We start from the raw sequence: 19164 nt of genomic DNA on the forward strand, positions 1-19164 counted from the left end.
ACATAACACCACATGCAACCGACAGCCAGGCCTGTCACTAAGCTGGCCTGTTTGTTGAACCCGTCTGCTTGCTCCCTACTTGCTAGTGCAGGATACGCTCGGAGGCCACAGGCGACTGTGGAATAGCGCCGCAAGCTACACCTGGATTCCCACCAGATCCCTCCCGAAAAGTGGACGGCCCTTGCATGCGCAACTGATTCGTCCTGCGCCCTCGTTCTTGTGCCACGGCTCTTTGTTGTCATCTTTTTTTTCTCGCTCGTACCCATATTTATCCTATCATCCCGCCTTCCCTCTGACTGTCTTTCTTCGCAGCATGACCCTTTCCGCAGACACTGACTGCAGTCATGGCACCGCGCGACCAGAGCCCAATGCCACCGCCTCCAGTATGTCGAGCCCCGCGCCTCCCACCAAAGATGAAGACGAGGGGGAAGACCGAATATTTTGGCTCAGCCTCGCTAATCCATCGGTAGCCTCCCAACTCGCCCGTTCTGAAGCGTTGTCGGAACTGAAAGCTCGGATCAAGGCGGGCTTGAAGACCTATCCCGATTTCCCAAAGGTAGGAAAGAAGTTATTTTTTTTTTTTTAAATCGCATCTTGGCCGCCCAGAAGCGTTTGCTAAGTGGGTTGCTGGTGAAGAAAGGCATCCTCTTCGAAGACATCCTCCCACTATTCGCCTCGCACTCTCTTCATCTGGACTTGATTCGAGCATTTGAGCTCCAGATTACCGAATCGCTCGGTCCACACAACATTCCTGATGTGATTGTCGGTCTTGATGCGAGGGGCTTCCTCTTTGGACCGACATTAGCCTTACGATTTGGAGCCGGCTTTGTTCCTGTCAGAAAGGCAGGTAAACTCCCTGGCAAGATCGAAACGGCCGATTTTCAGAAGGAATATGGCACCGACACCTTTGCCATGCAGACATCCGCTATTCAACCTGGTCAGAAGGTCCTTGTGGTCGACGACCTGATCGCCACGGGCGGTTCGGCAGCGGCAGCAGGGACACTGGTCGAGAAATGCGGAGGGCAACTGGTCGGATTCGTCTTCATCATCGAACTCACTTTCCTCAACGGTCGAGACAAGCTCAATGCTCCAGTTTTCACGCTCCTCGAGAGTCAAGAAGAATGATCAGCCCCGCGCATCCGCTGGTTCATTATCAAAGAATGTCACACCTCGATATCAAGGCTTCGGCCCAGTCGACAAACGAATTCCGACGAACCATTCCGGACTGATTTCAACTACCATCCCAAAGTTCCATGTGTGTTGCCGACGTCCCGAGACTCGGCGGTGAACAATATGTTGATTGTGAAACGGTTCTCGTCACTCTGCACCTCAGAGAGAGCTATAGTCCTTACATTTTAGGCGTTTTTGTTGAAAGATTCAGTTTACGTTGCAGATGAAGATGGGAGGAAAAATGGTTCCAAACAGGCGATAATGTCTACATTCAGGTTGAATCGAGCTACCAGTCCACCGCCGCTTCGAGTCATTAAAGTCATCAGCTGGCGGTAGATGACTTCTCTCGGACGGCGCTCGAAGGCGAGTCTGGCTTGGGAGCGCTCAGCCAAAGGGTGTGACCAGATTGGATTGCTCCTCAAGGGGACGTGGTGGGCAGCGGACTGGGGGGTTTCTTGACACCCTTTGCACTAGTCTAGCAGTAGTTGCGGCGGAATGTATCGTTGATGGAGATTCAACGAAAAGAACCTTGGTGTTTCTGTCATGGCGTTGTGGCAGAAAGGATAGAGATAGATTCAAAAGCATCTTCAATGATGCCAGCAACACGGAAGTCGTAAGCTCACGATCAAATTGTTCCTGTCCCATTTGCGGCTTCTATTGTTTTGTTCATACATTGTATGTGTGGATAAGCGTCTTCAAGCCCGAGGGACTGAACTAGTCGTTAACGTGGGCGGCGGGAAGGGCCCGGGAATGGCCTAGGTGGCCCAGCAAACGGGTACGGAGGGAGGGAGCGAGGGAGCGAGGGAGCATTGGGACATCTTCGATCTCTGCGGGTGTGTTAAGCCTTTCAGGTCAATGCCGCCAGATGCTCAATCGCAGTCAATCCCCACATGCGCCACCAACCACGCACCCCGAGGCCCATCGACAACTTAGTATTATGTAGGGATGTTTCGCACTCGTCTCAAACTTGGGTTCCTTTCCGTCGCTCAGTCCTCGCTCTCGACCTCCCCATCTCCCTGGGTGCCCGGCCTTTGCGTGCTTCTGTTGTCACTCGCTTAGTTTGTCTTTTTCCTTCAAACGTTTCTCGCGCCAGCGCGTTCAGAACCTGGAGCCTCGGCCTCCTTCCAGGCCGGTTCCTGCCCTGTCACAGTCCTCGACTTCTCGCACCAACCGAGACCAGCCAATACATGAAAGGTTGCAGAAATGTCGGGCATCCCTGAACTGGAAGACGCTTTGCGCAGGCTCGACGAAGAGCTCGAGGAAGGAGACATCACCCGGAAAGGCTATGAAAAGAGACGCACCCTCATTCTTTCGCAGTACGTCAATGCTCCTCCGCTGGGACTGCAATCACCATTGCAATTGCAATCGCAACCCCAACCTCAGTCGCGAGGACTCCGCGTACATTCTCCTGACGACAGCGATCATCCCGCCTCCAATGAGGCTTCTAGAGCCGCCTCGCTTGCTGCCCTCACCGGCCGACCGGTGGGCAGCCCCTCGAGAAATGGGACAATGACTGAGGACCATCCCAGTATGAGCCGACGGGCCTCTGTGCTCAGGGATGAATACAACGACCCTAAGAGGAGCATCACTGCCCAAAGCCACATCCAACGGTTCCAAGAGAGGGAAACAGGAAGTCTACCACATGGATCAATGTCAGGTTCCTCCTTTGACGGCCGACGCGAGACTTTCATGACAACGAACGATCAATCCCGCGCCGAGACGCTGCTGAGCCAGAACTACGCCTTTAATCCTGAAACCCAACAAAATTATAGCGGCATAGACACTCGTAACTCCACCATGCTCGATTCGCAGCAAGGCTACTTCTCCGATTTTGCGGGTCAACAACGAGAAGAACATCAAGAGAACTACGGAGGCAATGTCCACAGGTATTCGCAAAGTGAGGTGACCTCGCCCACAGCCCAGATGGCCCCGCCGTTTCTTGGTGCTGGGGAGCTTGCCGGCGGTGCCGCCATACATCAGATGCCCTTGGAGCCGCGCGAAGTACCCTTTGCCATCTGTGACCCACATGACTCGCATATCGAGATGTCGAGGTTTGAGAACATTGCCGCGGTACTCAGACATCGAGCAAAGACGAACCCCAAGCAGGCGGCCTACTGGGTGTTGGACCAAAAGGGTAAAGAGCTTGTCTCCATCACCTGGGAGAAGTTATGCAGTCGGGCGGAAAAAGTTGCTCAGGTCATTCGCGACAAAAGCAGTCTGTACAAGGGGGACCGAGTTGCGCTGATCTACACCGAGAACGAAATAATTGAATATGCGGTGGCACTGCTCGGTTGCTTCATCGCTGGGGTGGTCGCTGTGCCGATTAACGACCTCAAGAATTATGCCAGACTGAACGTCGTATTAACTTCTACGCAAGCACATCTGGCACTGACCACCGAGGCCAATCTAAAAAATTTCCAGCGAGATATCACTGCCGCCAAGCTTAATTGGCCCCGTGGCGTGGAATGGTGGAAGACCAACGAATTTGGCAGCTATCATCCGAAGAAAAAGGGTGAGGAATCGCCGCTTGTGGTGCCGGATCTTGCCTATATCGAGTTTTCGATGGCTCCGACTGGTGATCTTCGAGGGGTCGTCATGAGCCATAAGACGATCATGCATCAAATGGCCACACTCAGCGCAATGATTACATCGGCGACAAGCAATACCAAAGCTGATACGTTCAATCCTTCTCTGCGCGACAAGCAGGGTCACTTGATTACCGGCTCGAGACATGGCGAAATCATACTCAGCTATTTGGATCCGAGACAGAGCATCGGGATGATACTGGGGGTCTTATTAAATATCTATGGAGGACACACGGTGATATACATTGATCAACGGACTATCGAGACACCGGGTCTCTACGCGAATCTCATCACGAAGTACAAGACGACGCTGCTTGTAGCAGATTACCCCGGATTAAAACGTGCCGTGTACAACTACCAAGCGGATCCGATGACGACGAGGAATTTCAAACGGAACTTTGAGCCTAACTTCGCCAGTGTCAAGTTGTGTATGATTGACACCTTGACCGTTGACGTCGAATTCCACGAATTACTTGCAGATCGTTGGCTCAAGCCACTTCGCAATCCAAGGGCGAGGGAAATCGTGGCCCCTATGCTCTGCTTGCCCGAACACGGCGGAATGGTGATTAGCATGAGAGACTGGCTCGGGGGAGAAGAACGCATGGGCTGCTCGCTGTCCCATGAGATGGACCGTGATCACGAAGCAGAGGAGAAGAAAGAAGAACAAAGCGCGACCACAAAATCCAGCTTCGGCAGTAGCCTCATTGGAGGAGGGACCAAGCCTTCCAAAGAACGTTCGACGGAGGACTTGGGTGAAGTGCTATTGGAAAAGGAGGCTCTGAAGACGAACGATATCGTGGTCCTGGCCATGGGCTCCGAAGCAAGAACGAAAGCTAGCTCCTTTCCTAATGCTGTCCGATGCGGGGCATTTGGGTATCCAATTCCCGATGCCACCCTTGCCGTGGTTGATCCTGAGTCGGGTTTGCTGTGCACACCAAATTCCATAGGTGAGATTTGGGTCGACTCTCCCTCACTCTCTGGAGGCTTCTGGGCTCTCCCAAAGCATACCGAAACAATCTTCCATGCTCGGCCATTTTGTTTCAAGGAAGGTAATCCTACGCCAAGCGCCATCGACCCCGAATTTCTACGCACCGGGTTACTCGGATGTATCATCGAGGGCAAAATCTATGTGTTGGGCTTGTATGAAGATCGACTCAGACAACGGGTTGAGTGGGTCGAACACGGTCTAGCGGTGCAGGAACACCGCTATTTCTTCGTCCAGCATTTGATCCTCAGCATGATGCGAAATGTGCCCAAAATCCACGACTGTTCCGCTTTTGATTGTTTTGTCAACGACGAACATCTCCCTATAGTCCTTCTGGAATCTCCCTCGGCGTCGACGGCTCCATTATCCTCAGGTGGTCCACCACAACAGCTTGATATCGCACTACTTGACTCCTTGGCGGAGAAAACGATGGAAGTTCTGTACCAAGAGCATCACCTCAGAGTATATTGCGTCTTGATCACAGCGCCAGGCATTCTACCGCGGGTAACCAAAAACGGTCGGCGAGAAATTGGCAATATGCTCTGCCGTAAAGAGTTTGACAACGGAGCACTTCCTTGTGTCCACGTCAAATTCGGCGTTGAGCGTGCCGTGAAAAATCTTCCCGTTGGAGAGGACATCAATGGCGGCATCTGGTCCCCCAATTCGAGTGCTGCGAGAAGCGACCTTCTCTATGGCCAGGAGACGCAGTGGTCTGGTGTTGATCCTCGTGAGGTTGTCATCGATGATCGAACATCAACAGCTCTGAGTAATTTCACAAATATTTTTGACCTGATGCAGTGGCGAGTGGCGCGACAAGCGGACGAGCTTGCATACTGCACGATCGATGGGCGAGGGAAAGAAGGGAAAGGGCTGACATGGAAGAAATTTGACCATAGGGTGGCAGCCGTGGCCTTGTACCTGCGAAACAAGGTCAAAGTGAAGCCCAGCGATCACCTTATTCTGATGTATACTCACTCAGAAGACTATGTGTTTGCCATATATGCGTGTATGGTTCTGGGAGCCATCGCTATTCCTGTCGCCCCGCTTGACGCAAACAGATTATCGGAAGATGCTCCAGCATTCCTGCATATCGTTGCCGATATGGGTGTAAAGGCTGTTCTGTGCAACACTGACGTCGACCACCTATTCAAACAAAAGATTGTTTCGCAGCACCTCAAGCAGTCTGCTCAGTACCTGAAAACGCATATTCCAAGTGTCTATAACACAGCAAAACCGGCGAAGCAGTCTCATGGCTGCAGAGAGCTTGGTTTGACGATTAATCGTTCTTGGATATCTCCAACAAATCCGGTGATCATCTGGACATATTGGACGCCGGATCAGCGTCGAATCTCTGTTCAGCTGGGCCATGACACCATTTTGGGCATGTGTAAGGTCCAGAAGGAAACCTGCCAAATGACAAGCTCCAAACCGGTGCTCGCCTGCGTGAGAAGTACGATCGGCATAGGATTCCTTCATACGGTTGCGATGGGCGTGTACAATGGCAGCACCACGTATCTGATCTCGCCGCTCGACTTTGCGCAGAATCCTGTCTCCCTCTTCCAGGCATTGTCCAGATACAAAGTCAAAGATACATATGCAACCAGCCAAATGCTGGATTTTGCAATGGGTCACGTTGTTGGCAAAGGTTTCTCCCTGCACGAGTTGAAGAACCTCATGGTGACTACGGAATCGAGGCCTCGCCTCGACTTATTCTCGAAAGCGAGGTTGCATTTTGCCCAGACAGGACTCGAAAGGACTGCTGTCAACACGATATATGCACATGTTCTCAACCCCATGATCGCCTCTCGCAGCTATATGTCGATCGAGCCAATAGAACTCTGGCTTGATGTCCGCGCTTTGAGAAGGGGTCTCATCTACCCGGTCGACCCAGACACAGATCCGACTGCTCTGTGTGTTCAAGATTCTGGCATGGTACCCGTGTCTACCCGCATTGCTGTTGTAAATCCCGAGACCTGTCAACTATGTCATGTGGGAGAATTTGGTGAAATCTGGGTTCAATCAGAAGCATGCGCCAAATCGTTCTACATGTCGAAACAGGTGTTTGATGAAGAGCGATTCAACGGACGGATCATGGGCGGTGACCCAAACGCAACCTACGTCCGAACAGGGGATCTTGGATTTCTGCACAATGTCACCAGACCCATCGGACCGGGTGGGCAGCCCGTGGAGATGCAAATATTGTTCGTATTGGGCAGTATTGGCGAGACGTTTGAAGTCAACGGTCTCAACCACTTCCCGATCGATATCGAGAATACCATCGAGAAGTGCCATCGAAACATTACTCCTGGTGGGTGTGCTGTCTTCCAAGCTGGCGGCATGGTTGTTGTCCTGGTTGAAGTCTTCCGAAAATCCTACCTGGCGTCCATCGTGCCGGTCATTGTCAATGCCGTCCTTCACGAACATCAAATCGTTGTCGACATTGTGGCCTTTGTCGGCGACGGCGACTTTCCCAGGAGCAGGTTATCAGAGAAGCAGAGAGGCAAGATCTTGGCCTCGTGGGTGACGAGAAAATTAAGAACCATTGCCCAGTTCGGGATTCGAGACGCCGATGGACCTGACGGACAAGTCTCTGCAACGCCCGGTGAACGCAAAGCCACCAGTATGGTGAGCAAAACTCTGTCAGTGAATCACCCAGATCAGCGGCGAGCTTCGATCGCTTCAGATTCCAAGGGGCATGTTCAAGGGGACAGAATGTCCGGTCGGTCAAGCATTGTCCCAGAACTGCCCTTCTCATTACCACCGAACCATTATCAGATTGATCCGACCGGCTTATATGATCCTGCGGCATCTGATGGAACCCGGGCAGGGGTATCTCTTAGTGACAGACCATATACCCTTCCTGAAGGGGTAGTGGAAATGCCAACTACTAATTTCGACGACACGGACGACAAAACAAACCCCTACCTTACTGATGAGAAATTCTTCGACCCAAACGCTGACCCAGATCAGCAATTTGACGATTACACTCCTCAAGGCTCGCAACTGGACCTAACTAGGGCAGGACCGCCCAGGCTCTCACTGGTCAACCCGAACGATCATTCCACGGGCAGCAATGACAATACGCCGACTTCTTACACCGCCAGTGCCACGCCGACATCAGCCATGCCGAACGCATTAAAAACACCCATCGAGCGAGGTGAAGACAGCCCCTACGAAGACCAAGGCAATCCTTTCCGAAACTCTATCCCGGCGTCGGTGCCTAGCTTTGACTTTATCACACATACCTTTTCCCCCTCCTCGTCGGCTGCGATGAGGAATCCCGTTTCTGCTCGGGATCAAATGGCCAGCGCCAGCGCGGCATTCAACAAAGTGACTTCGCCAACCGCAACCACTCCAACTGCGAAAGGAGGCCGTGCGCTGCTTCCTAGCCAACAAGCCCGATACCCCAACTACGGTGCGAATCCAGAGCCACTGCCTGTACGACAAGCAAGCGACAACTCGTTCGAGGTCAAAGATTTGCCGCACGAGGCGTTGACATACGCTGCTTCGACACAGAGCAGGAGATCTGGGTCCTCGACGTACCAGGAGAACCAGAACCAGGATTCCAACTTCCTGCATCCCAATGACGGAAGACAGAGCGTGGACTTGAGCAGCGTTTCAGGAAGCATCCGGAGGAGATATGACGGGAGTGGGTATGATGACTTTGAGTATTAATTGGCGTCCAAGCAAGCAGAACTGCCGCCATGGCGGATTTGAGCTGTCCAAATTCTTTGTGATATAGTGTGACTTATGGTACTATTGGTTAAAAGACGGCAAAAATTGGCAACCGAGGACGACCCGAAATGATTATGGAGCATGACAATAAATACCGGCACGGCTCAATGGAGTTCACGCTCGCCTTTCTGTCAGAATTATGGGGTGTTTTCGACTTCGGAAACCCCGAAATCAGGTGCTAAGAGCAGCAGTAGAGGCCCATTCGGAGGAGTTCGTCTCAGCTCGTGGGTGATTTCGTTCGCTTAACTAGTCGTTGGTTAGCTACCTAGGTAGTTCAATGCTCAGTCTTTCGATTCAGTCCCTATGGGCTCGAGAGGGGCGGACATAGGCAGATAGCCTTATCTTGGAGAAAGAGGGGGCACTCAGCCTCGTGGCGCGTCGTCATAGTCGTCCATCTCCTTTCCTCTTTCCCCCCGCATGTTCGCCGCGAATCGATTGCCGCGGCCCTTTCGCCCAAAATAACCTTCCCAAGGGCGGGGAAATGGCTGCCCCAATGGCAAGAACCCCCGCTTCTCCGAGTCAGTATCGGACGGGGGATTTTTACAGAGAAGGGATTGGGAGAGAAGTGAAAAGAAGGAGGAGGAGGAGGAGGAGGATGAGGAGGAGCAAGGTGGAGGAGAAGCGCAAACACAAGAAGTCTCATGACGGATTCTATCACGACGCTCCTGAGTCAAACCAGCGTAAACATATCTATCTATATATCTCCATAACAAGCAAGTAACATCCTTAACCGAAAGCTCCAAGCAAAGCATTGCATTTTCAGAACGAGCCTCGACTCTCGACTTCCCGAGCCATTTTCTGTGTTCCCCCTCCCTCCCTCTCTCCCTCCCTCCGTCCATTTCTTCCACCCCATCCGGGCATTGAATCACACCCTTGTCGGACAAGTCGACTCCAACTGCTCTACATAAAAATCGAGCAGCTAATCCGGCCACGCCTGAGAACACCCGCCGTGGTTGAAATCCGAAGAAGCTAGACAAGACGCTGAAATCATCCTTTGACGCCGTTGCCCGGTCGCCAACATGCCTCCTGCTACAATGCGTGCCGTCGTCCTGAAGGGTGACTTCCATGTAAGTAGGAAAAGACCAGATCAACACTCCTTGCTTGCTCGCTCGATGGAACAAATTTTCCAGCGGTGTTCCCAGGCTCCGTTCTTGTTGCTCACCCCTCGGAGACTGGGGAGGGTCTTGCGTGGCGAGAGCCGCGGGACAAAAAGGAAAAAGAGAAAAAACGATGTTCAACAGCAAAGCAACGAACAGGCTAACCATGTCTGGTGTTCGACTGTGGCATTGTAGGTCGAAGTGGAAGATAGACCGTACCCGAAGCTCCAGAAGCCCACCGACGCCGTGCTCAAAGTGACTTCGACTGCTCTCTGTGTAAGTATTTGCACTCATCCACGCCTCCCAAAACTCTCTCCCTCCTCCCCAGTGGGCCTTCTATCATGTTGCTCTCTGGGCCCAACACACGTCCCTCTCCTGTCTAGATACACAGAACCCCTCATCCGTTCTTCATGGCATGATAGGAGAACCCAATCCACTAAACGGCTCTGCTTTAGGGCTCGGACCTCCATTTCTACCGCGGCCACTTGAAGTGCCCGCCGGGCTTCGTCTGCGGCCACGAGTTCGTGGGCACCATCGCCGAAAAGGGCGACGCAGTCACCAACTTCCAGATCGGCGACAAGGTCGTCGTGCCCTTCTACACGGCCTGCCAGGAGTGCTACTACTGCGTGCGCGGCCAGGCCAGCCGGTGCATCAAGGGCGAACTGTTCGGAAACTCGGTCCCCGCCAACACGGTCGACGGCGGGCAGGCCGAGTACGTGAGGGTGCCGTTGGCAAACACCACGTTGGTCAAGGCCCCGTCTGGTGAGTTCACAAAACACCTGGCCTACCCAAAACCACCCAACACGTCCACTTCCCCACCCCTTTGTGGCTTATTTATCCCTACTTCCTTTCACTCTCTGGCGAGTTTTCCTCATTGACGTGGCGGGCGTGTGCTTGCGAAACAGGGATCCCTGAGGAAATGCTTGTTCTGATGGCCGATATCTTCCCGACGGGCTACTTCGCGGCGTCGCGGTTCTTGAAGAACCTGCCGCAGCGCGACCGCGACGAGTTCACCACGGTGGTCATCGGGTGCGGGCCTGTGGGCATCTGCGCCATCACCTGCGCGCTGACGATGGTCAAGACGGTGTACGCGATCGACTCGGTGCCCGAGCGGCTGGCCGAGGCGGAGAAGATCGGGGCCATCCCGATCAACCTCAACGACAACCCCGTGGAGAAGATCAAGGCGGCGAGCGGCGGGCGCGGCGCCGACGTGGTGCTCGAGGTGGTCGGGCACACGGACGCCTTCATGCTGGCCTTCGACATGATCCGCCCCTTTGGCCAGATCTCTTCCATCGGCGTGCACACCGAGATGATCCCGCTTAACGGCCTGCTGTGCTACGGCAAGAATGTCACCATGGCCTTTGGCCGGTGTCCCGTGCGCAGCATCTTCGAGGACGCCCTGGATATCCTGGTCAAGGAGCAGAAAAAGGTCGCCTTCCTCTGCGGCCGCACCATGTCCCTCGAGGATGCGCCCCAGGCCTACAAGGACTTCGAGGCCAGGAAGGTCCACAAGATCGTCTTCAAGATGCCTGGCGAGCAGACTGGTCAGGCGGTCGCGGATAAGGTGTGAAGGAAAATGTGGGGATATTGAGACACCTGGATATGTATGTATGTATGTATGTATGTATGTATGTACGTACGTATACTCGACTCGGGCTCCCCCATTTTTTTCCTCCTTGGGGGTTAACCGCCATCATGGCCACGGCTCTAGGGCATATATGCAAAACATCCAAGTCCATTCTAGGAATTGCAACTTCAAGGCAGTGGCTACGCTGGAATGGGTTACACACCCTCACACCAGTCCACGCAAGGATGTAGAAGAGTGGTCAAGCTGCTGGACACTTCCCCGGGCTGAAGAAGTGTCCCAACGGCTGGCAGTTGGTTCGAGGCTGGGAGAACACGTACCAGATGACCTCATGATGAGATTCTATGCTGAAGTCGTCTTGCAACGATCCCTATCGTTAATGGGTGTTGGTTGGATACGTGAAGCATCTGCTCGTATGCGATGAACGCAGAATGATGCGTTGTGCCTGGAACATTGCCCTGGCAACAATGGCCACCGATAACGGAGTTTCGAGACAGAGCTGCCATCCTTTACTGTCTGCCGATTGGTTGTATCGAAATGGCGACCTCGGTCTCGCGAAGTCGAGCTCCATGGTGCGAGTTTCCGAGATTGTTGCCGCTGGCTGTTGTCCCTCCGTCATACCCGCCGGGTGCCGGCGAGGGTTTCCGAGAGAACACATCGCTCTTCTATTTGAGGTCCGCCTTCAAAGCATTGTGCTGTCTCGAGAAACAAACACCATGCCATGTATCACAATGAACTTGGACCCCGCAAAATGACTGGATGATTGATCAAGAAGCCCCGGCGCCCTTTTGATTGTAGCTTTTGCTTGGCTCGCCTCTCATTCAAGCGAAGGTACAACCACTGATACAAATCACCAATACACACCCTTTCGCGAAATAATGCTGAAAAACCTGCGACCTAGAGGCCTCACGCTCGCTGCCGGCCTTCAAAGCCGGAGCGCGGTACTCAGTGGGCGGCAACTAAAGGACAACCAGGGCCAAAAGAGTACTTCGACATTGACTCCGCGAGAGAGACTCGCCGGCAGGCTACGCCGCGTTGGTTGCCAACGTCGCTTTGCGTCGACAGCCACAGACAGGCGCGGAGCCAAGTCGACAAGGCCTCTTGACGGCATCACCGTCGTCAGCATTGAACAGGCCATTGCCGCTCCATTCTGCACGAGGCAGCTCGCCGATCTTGGTGCGCGTGTCATTAAAGTTGAGAGGCCCGGGGTGGGTGATTTTGCACGAGACTACGACACTCGTGTGAACGGACTTGCCTCGCACTTTGTGTGGACGAACCGTTCGAAGGAGAGTTTGGCATTGGATCTGAAGGAGCCGAGGGATTTGGAGGTGCTGAAGAAACTTCTTCGCCAGACGGATGTACTTGTGCAGAATCTAGCTCCTGGTGCTTCCGCCCGCCTGGGTCTCGCGTATGAGACGCTGAAGGACATCCATCCCCGTTTAATTGTCTGTGATATTTCCGGCTACGGCCAGGACGGGCCATACGCTACGAAGAAAGCATACGATTTGCTGGTCCAGAGTGAAGGTGGAATGCTCTCCGTGACTGGCACCAAGGATGAGCCGGCGAAAGTGGGCATATCCATTGCTGATATCTCCGCTGGAATGTACGCTTATAGCAACATCCTTGCCGCGTTGATGCAGCGGGAAAAGACCGGCAAGGGAAGCCAGATTGACATCTCATTGCTTGAAAGTCTGGTGGAATGGATGAGCTTCCCATTATATTATACTTTCCAAGGTGCGCCGGCGCCGACCCCGACGGGCGCCTCCCATGCAGCGATATACCCCTACGGACCCTTCGAGACAGGCGACGGCGGCTCAGTCATGCTCGGAATTCAGAACGAACGAGAGTTTGCGAGGTTCTGCGACATTGTTCTGGGCAATCCAAGTTTGGCCACTGACGCCCGCTTCGCAAACAACTCTCTCCGTGTGCAGAACAGAGACGCGCTCAGGGAGATCATCTGCAAAGCCCTGGAGAAATATTCAGTCTCGGAGGCTGTGGAGAAGCTCGATACGGCCCAGATCGCAAATGCTGCAGTGAACACTATGCAAGGTGTTTGGGAGCATCCTCAGTTGCGTGCCAGACACCGATGGACGGAGGTCGAGACATCGAAAGGTGTAATTCCTGCACTTTTGCCTCCCGGATGCGTTCCCGAAGGCCAGGACGTGGAGGGTCTGCATGCCAGGATGGACAAGGTGCCAGAAGTTGGGGAACATAACGAGAAGATATTGAAAGAGTTGGGCATGTAGGACTTAAAGAAGGCCCAAGTCACCGGGTGAAGAAGTCAGGTCAAGGAAGGGATTATCCACCGTGATGAGCCTGAGAACTAAATGAGAAGCCCTCCTTACCGAAAAAAAAATCAAAAAAATCGCCAGCCTCAGGTGCAGTTGGTGATCGAAATCCCATTTCCCATATGTACCAGAGCCTTTGTTTCGGGCAGCGCCTCCGGGGTACGTTGTACATTATGTCCACGAGGCATCTGCATCGACCGGCCCTTTTTGGTGTCAACAGGTATACCGCGATAATGCCTGTCTTTTAGGTTTCCGTTGGCATTGGGGGCTAACCCCTCGAAGCAAGATGTTGGAGTTGCAAAATGGAAAGCCATGACCCGACAAGGACCACAAACAGCCCCGTCTCATTTCCTCGAAACCACAAATCTTCTCAGACCACATTGCCCTGACCATGTCGCCTCCAGACTTGCAGAGGGCGGAAGTCTTGGTTTTTCCCCCATCCGTAGCAGAAAGACGATGTCGTCTCCCACTCTATTTCCTAAGTTCAGCGTCTATACTGGATGCTGGATTATATTACGAAAAGTGACCATCTTGAGAATGTAGCCGCCATCAGGTTCCGTGGCGGGGATCTTGACTTGAGCAGTGCAAGCACAGGACCACTGCGAGGTCCTTGGTCCTTAGTTGCTCACGCATACTCTTCCAGCGCCCGAAACGAGAGACGAATCCTAGGCGAGATTAACGAATTATTGAAGGTGAATGACTAGTTGGGGCGGCTTTCCTGTTTAGCAGCAGCAGGACAATTTACCAAGACTTGCCTTGCCGTAGAGGAAGTATCCCCTGAGCCAACACACATAAAATGACATACTCGTCGGCCTCCAGCACCTAAATGCACACCATGTCCATTTAATTTCTTCATCTGGAGTTTCATGCCGGGTCGAAGTGCTTTTCAAAAACGGCGTTCAGCACCAAGTGGATCATAGCTGGCCTCTAGACCTGACAATTTCAACAACCTTGTCGAACGTTTCTGTGGCCAACTAGGCACAGGATAAATGCTGTTCAGGAAACACACCCAGGAGTCTTTAAGTATTCCCTGTTCCTGTCCTTTCACAACCAAACCCGCTCATCAAAATGGCGCAACTCACCCGTTCACTGACGCTGCTATGCAGCATTGTTTTGACGTTGAATCTCTCCTTGGCCTCTGCCTTTGTTGCACCGAGATCATCATGCCAGAGCCCCAGGATCAGGAAAGAATATGGCTCTCTCTCCACCACGGAGAAGAAAGCTTACATCTCAGCAGTCAAATGTTTGCAGAGCAAACCTTCCAAGTTTCCCGCCGGAATGGTTCCAGGCTCAAAGTCTCGATATGACGACTTTGCCGCGGTCCACATCAACCAGACGACATCAATTCATCTCGACGGCATCTTCCTCGGCTGGCATCGCGAATTCGTCTGGCTTTGGGAGACAGCCCTTATTCAAGAGTGTGGCTACACCGGCGCACAGCCATACTGGGATTGGCCCAAGTGGGCTCACAATCTCTCCTCAAGCCCCCTGTTTGATGGCAGCGACACGTCTCTGGGTGGTGATGGCTATTATGACGGCAGCTTTGACTATTACGTTGTGGGTGTCAAGCCCGATGGATCACTGGACACTGTTCCTCGTGGTACAGGGGGCGGCTGTGTCAAGAGCGGCCCCTTCAAGGATGTCATGATCAACCTGGGGCCCTTTGAGTTCACCCTCGTCTTTACCGGGCTGCCCTCCAATTGGACGGCGTACAATCCGCACTGTCTGCTGCGCGATCTCAACCAGTTCTGTTCGGAGAGGACGAATCAGACCTACGTCGATGCCGCACTGGCTACTACCACTATCGCCGATTTCCAAGATGCCCTGTCCTCGGCTACTTCACGATTGGGTGTCCACGGCAATGGTCATTTCGCTCTGGGCCAAAGCCTCCAGGACTTCTTCGCCAGTCCCCAGGACCCAGCCTTCTTCCTCCATCATGGCCAAATAGATCGACTTTGGTACCAATGGCAAAAGAAAGACTTCCAGGCAAGGACATATGGAAATAATGCGCTCAATGGTACGAGTACAATTTTCGATCCTCCGACTGCGCCAGAAGTCACGTTTGATACGACGATGAACTGGGGGATTTTGGGAGGAACAAAGTCTTTGGGCGACGTGATGAGCCCAACCGCATGTGGCTACTGCTATCAGTATCAGTAGATAGGTTGTTACGAGTCGAGGTTGGCAAGCAGCAACATTTGACGCAGACAAGATTTGGTTTGAACCACTTCTGCCAGACTAGTTTGTCGCCAGCCCCTGAACCATATTAAGTAGTCTAATGTAATACCTAATTCACGCTGACTGACTTCAAGGCCTCCAGAGGGCGCATGTGGAACAGATGTAGTAATTCGACGTGTTACTCCTGGAACTCGGCAGATTCCCTGGCAAAATGAGGCCGATCTAGTCTACCCGTTGTTCTAGGATTCGCCAGTCCATACTCTCTGCTTAGGCTTTTCGATCTGATTCCGACGTCACCCGCCACGCATCAAGTGAGAAGACCGCACTCCAAGTTCGTACAGAGATAGACTCTGGCCAACCTGAGCAATGTTCGGATGCAGACGACAAGTCCAAAAACATTTCGGCTGCCGGGAAAGAGATTTCATCCTGGGAGAATGTCCAAGGATCACACATGGTTGGCTCCATTCTGGAGGCACTCAGGGAAGCTTTTGGTCCTCTTTCAGGACCATAGCGCGTACCGAGTACCGTTTCATCATGGTCTGCGCCGCCACGATGGGCGTGTGTTGTTTGGTTCTTGGTACGGTCACCCATTACTGTGTGTGTGGCCTGATCCGAATGCAAGCTTCTGATATGGTGATGGATCAAATCCTAGCGGGTGAAAAAGGACCCGCACAAGGGACAACTGAAAGGCCGTTCACCAGCGTCTGGTGGTAATCAAGCCTCAGAAAAAAAATTTGTGACCAGGATCGATGCAAGGAGGATCCTCTCTCTCTCCCAACCTACGGGAGCGTTCATGGCGCGCAAGATGTTCGGATCGCACACAGGCTTTCGAGCAGATGCTACAACGATGACGACGAGGTTTGTTGCGACAGCCATGCTCTGCTCCTCGAAGGGCTGATGGACATTAGCCCGTTGTGTCTCGTGAATTGAGGCGTGGAAATTGAGGAGGTGCTACTTAAAGAACGGTTGTAGAGGCGCAAAGTGTGAGAAGTCCAGGCTTGGGAGGATGATTATTATTTTATTATTATATTAATATGGGAGGATCATCCCCTCCGAACCCCTTTCGGAAAGATGGCAGGCAAATGCTCGCTCCACTTTTGCCGCATCGGCTTCCGCACTCAATTTATATATTTGTACTCCGCAACTCGTTCCGCGTGCAGTCAAATGAGAGGAATATCTAGACAGTTCGTGGGGAATACCGGTTCAATGGCTTGTCGTCCGTAGGAGAGATTCTCTTGCACTTGAAAATCCCATGGGTGGCTCGGTCACCGACCTTGAAGAATCAATTCGGCCATGGCCAGCTCCTTGATCGTCAACATCGAGGAGCTCATTCGAGGCAGAGCATAGTCCTACTTGATTCCATCGCGACCAGAGTTGCTTCCCTTGATACCGCACCTTTGAATCTGTCGATTATGAGAACCAGACGAACGTTTGGGGATTTTCGTAGTCCGAAGCTTCTCCGATCTGAAATCGATGGTAGATCCTGGTGAAAAAGGATACGAGCACTACAGCTTCGTTGCTCTATAAGCCACCGTGCTGCGGCTAGCTTTCTTCTTTATGGCTAGAGACACGTATATCAATTATCGGTCTCCACAACTCAATTGTTCTAGATTTAACCCCAGATCGGACTCGATTGGTCTGAGCACAGCTCTGTCAAGGGAATTCTTGTCGTCTATAGCTGGACCACCATTGGGGTGATAAAAAAAAAAGACATTCTTTATCTAGAGTTTCCTCAGCCGCAAGTTGTATTCACTCGGTGGAACAACGGAGAAATCATTGTATGCCATGACGGGTCGTGGTCCCTTGTACTCTCGTCCCCGGCTCTCCAACGAAAGTTCCCAGCCCGTCAAAAGTCTGGCAATCATCAGCTTCAGATTGTTGACCGCCAGAAATCTGCCAGGACAAGCCTGGTTGCCGAGTCCAAAGCCCAACGAGTCAATGGTCGACATGCCGAGAACCAAACTACTTGCCGAGTCTTTGGCTTCTTCGCGCATGCGATAGTATCGGTGTCCGTCAAATGTGCCGGGATCTCTGAATACGTCAGGATCGGTAGCAATCGCAGCTGCAGGACCTGTCACCATGGTGCCCTTTGGCAGACGAAGACCGGAGCATTTAAACTCATAATCCTGAGTCACGATGCGGTTCATTGTAACTACGGTCTCGGTTAGTTCTGCAACATCATGCATAACACCGTGGACGAAACTTACAGAGAAAGACGGGACTAAGCCTCTGCGACTCTTTGAGAAAACAATCCAGTTTGATGAGCTTGTCCAGGTTCACCGAGGCATGGTCTGGCGACACAGCTTCTTGGGCTTCGTTCTTCAGCGCTTCCACCATCTCTGGGTTGGTCAGAAGATCGATGAGGGCCACGCTGATGGTCTTAGCAGTCGTATGGATGGCGGCGATCATGGTCCTCATCATCGTATCTGAAAAGTCCCTCAGGGTCACGTCGTCCGGTGTTCCGCCCCAGAGCCACTCATATCCAAACGTGCCTTTCCGGCGAAGTTTCTTGTCATCGACCCGTAGTTGCCCACTAGCTTTGAGCTCCTCGTAGATAGGCTTCATTTTCTCCATTACATATTCTCGTTGTGCCCGTAGTCTCCGTACTGAGGGAATGAACGGCGCTACTATATTTGCAAGGTACGGTGGCCATTTCCGCACATCGTCCGCAGCCCCATAACGATTGACCGCGAAGTTAGCCGTTTGTCGTAGCCATTCTGGATCGGAAGAAAGTCTTGAGTCGACCAGCAACGCATTGGTGACGTAGGTGATTGTCGGAATGAAGAAACTCATCATATTGAGGGCGTCTACACTGCCCTTCTGTTGAGAGAGGTGTGAACTGAAATACTCGACAATTCTCTGGTCCAGTTGTGTCGTGATGTCGCCGAGATTCTGGTGAATACCAACCCGAAGTGCCTTACCAGACCATTTCCCACGGTCAGGCGCACCGGTGTAGTCTTGTGCGAAAATGATTCGGGAAGCGAGCTGCCAGCTGAAGACATCATTGGAAAGATGCTTGATTTCCTCCAGGTGGTCCTTCGGAAGAATGACTCGGTACTTCACGGCATATCCTCCGATGGGGATCGTGATCTTGAAGGCTTTGCCAACTTTGTTGTACCTACGATAGCCTAACTCAAGGAGGTATCTCAAATCTGTCAGGTATCGAGCACGGGAATTGTCACCGTCGGGAAATTGCTGAGTTGGTATATGATCTAACGCAGGCTCTTTACGCCATTTGTTCAGGACGAACTGTAGTGCAAGACCAAGGAGTGCTAGAATAACAAGGAATGTTGCAAAAGAGACCATTTCGATGAGCGTTGCGAATTCGACCCTTGTACGGCTGGTGAGGAATGTATCGTTGCCAAAAATGGACAGCGATGACCTTTTAACCTCTTCTGCAACATGTTGTCAACGTACATCGGAGGCCTCATTCAAGAGCCAAGATCAAAAATCCTTGATCGACATTCCGCGGTTCGGGTTTCTCAATAGCCGCGCGGGAGTGTCAATGCATCCCTGGCGGGGGCAAAATGCCAGCCGACCG

General features: G+C 52.6%; 6 protein-coding genes across 6 annotated transcripts; 5 read left to right on the forward strand and 1 right to left on the reverse strand.

Annotated features, from left to right (window-relative positions):
• Positions 1-385: 385 nt before the first annotated feature.
• Positions 386-1125, forward strand: A1O5_06700 (adenine phosphoribosyltransferase; the record flags this gene model as incomplete). The annotated part of the gene is made up of 2 exons (XM_007747291.1): positions 386-556; positions 637-1125. 2 exons carry the CDS (start codon positions 386-388, stop codon positions 1123-1125), a joined length of 660 nt encoding a protein of 219 aa, XP_007745481.1.
• Positions 1126-2373: 1248 nt separating this feature from the next.
• Positions 2374-8415, forward strand: A1O5_06701 (uncharacterized protein; the record flags this gene model as incomplete). The annotated part of the gene is made up of 1 exon (XM_007747292.1): positions 2374-8415. One exon carries the CDS (start codon positions 2374-2376, stop codon positions 8413-8415), a length of 6042 nt encoding a protein of 2013 aa, XP_007745482.1.
• Positions 8416-9494: 1079 nt separating this feature from the next.
• On the forward strand, positions 9495-11142 carry A1O5_06702 (uncharacterized protein; the record flags this gene model as incomplete). Its single annotated transcript, XM_007747293.1, has 4 exons — positions 9495-9542; positions 9768-9848; positions 10028-10334; positions 10478-11142. The coding sequence occupies 4 exons, from the start codon at positions 9495-9497 to the stop codon at positions 11140-11142; spliced, it is 1101 nt and encodes a 366-aa protein (XP_007745483.1).
• An 893-nt stretch (positions 11143-12035) lies between these two features.
• Positions 12036-13403, forward strand: A1O5_06703 (alpha-methylacyl-CoA racemase; the record flags this gene model as incomplete). Its single annotated transcript, XM_007747294.1, has 1 exon — positions 12036-13403. One exon carries the CDS (start codon positions 12036-12038, stop codon positions 13401-13403), a length of 1368 nt encoding a protein of 455 aa, XP_007745484.1.
• A 1110-nt stretch (positions 13404-14513) lies between these two features.
• Positions 14514-15605, forward strand: A1O5_06704 (uncharacterized protein; the record flags this gene model as incomplete). The annotated part of the gene is made up of 1 exon (XM_007747295.1): positions 14514-15605. One exon carries the CDS (start codon positions 14514-14516, stop codon positions 15603-15605), a length of 1092 nt encoding a protein of 363 aa, XP_007745485.1.
• A 1739-nt stretch (positions 15606-17344) lies between these two features.
• A1O5_06705 (uncharacterized protein) lies at positions 17345-18929 on the reverse strand (the record flags this gene model as incomplete). The annotated part of the gene is made up of 2 exons (XM_007747296.1): positions 17345-17775; positions 17831-18929. 2 exons carry the CDS (start codon positions 18927-18929, stop codon positions 17345-17347), a joined length of 1530 nt encoding a protein of 509 aa, XP_007745486.1.
• Between the last annotated feature and the right edge of the window lie 235 nt (positions 18930-19164).

Source organism: Cladophialophora psammophila, assembly GCF_000585535.1.
Source record: "Cladophialophora psammophila CBS 110553 chromosome Unknown aczJe-supercont1.9, whole genome shotgun sequence".
Lineage (NCBI taxonomy): Eukaryota > Fungi > Ascomycota > Eurotiomycetes > Chaetothyriales > Herpotrichiellaceae > Cladophialophora > Cladophialophora psammophila.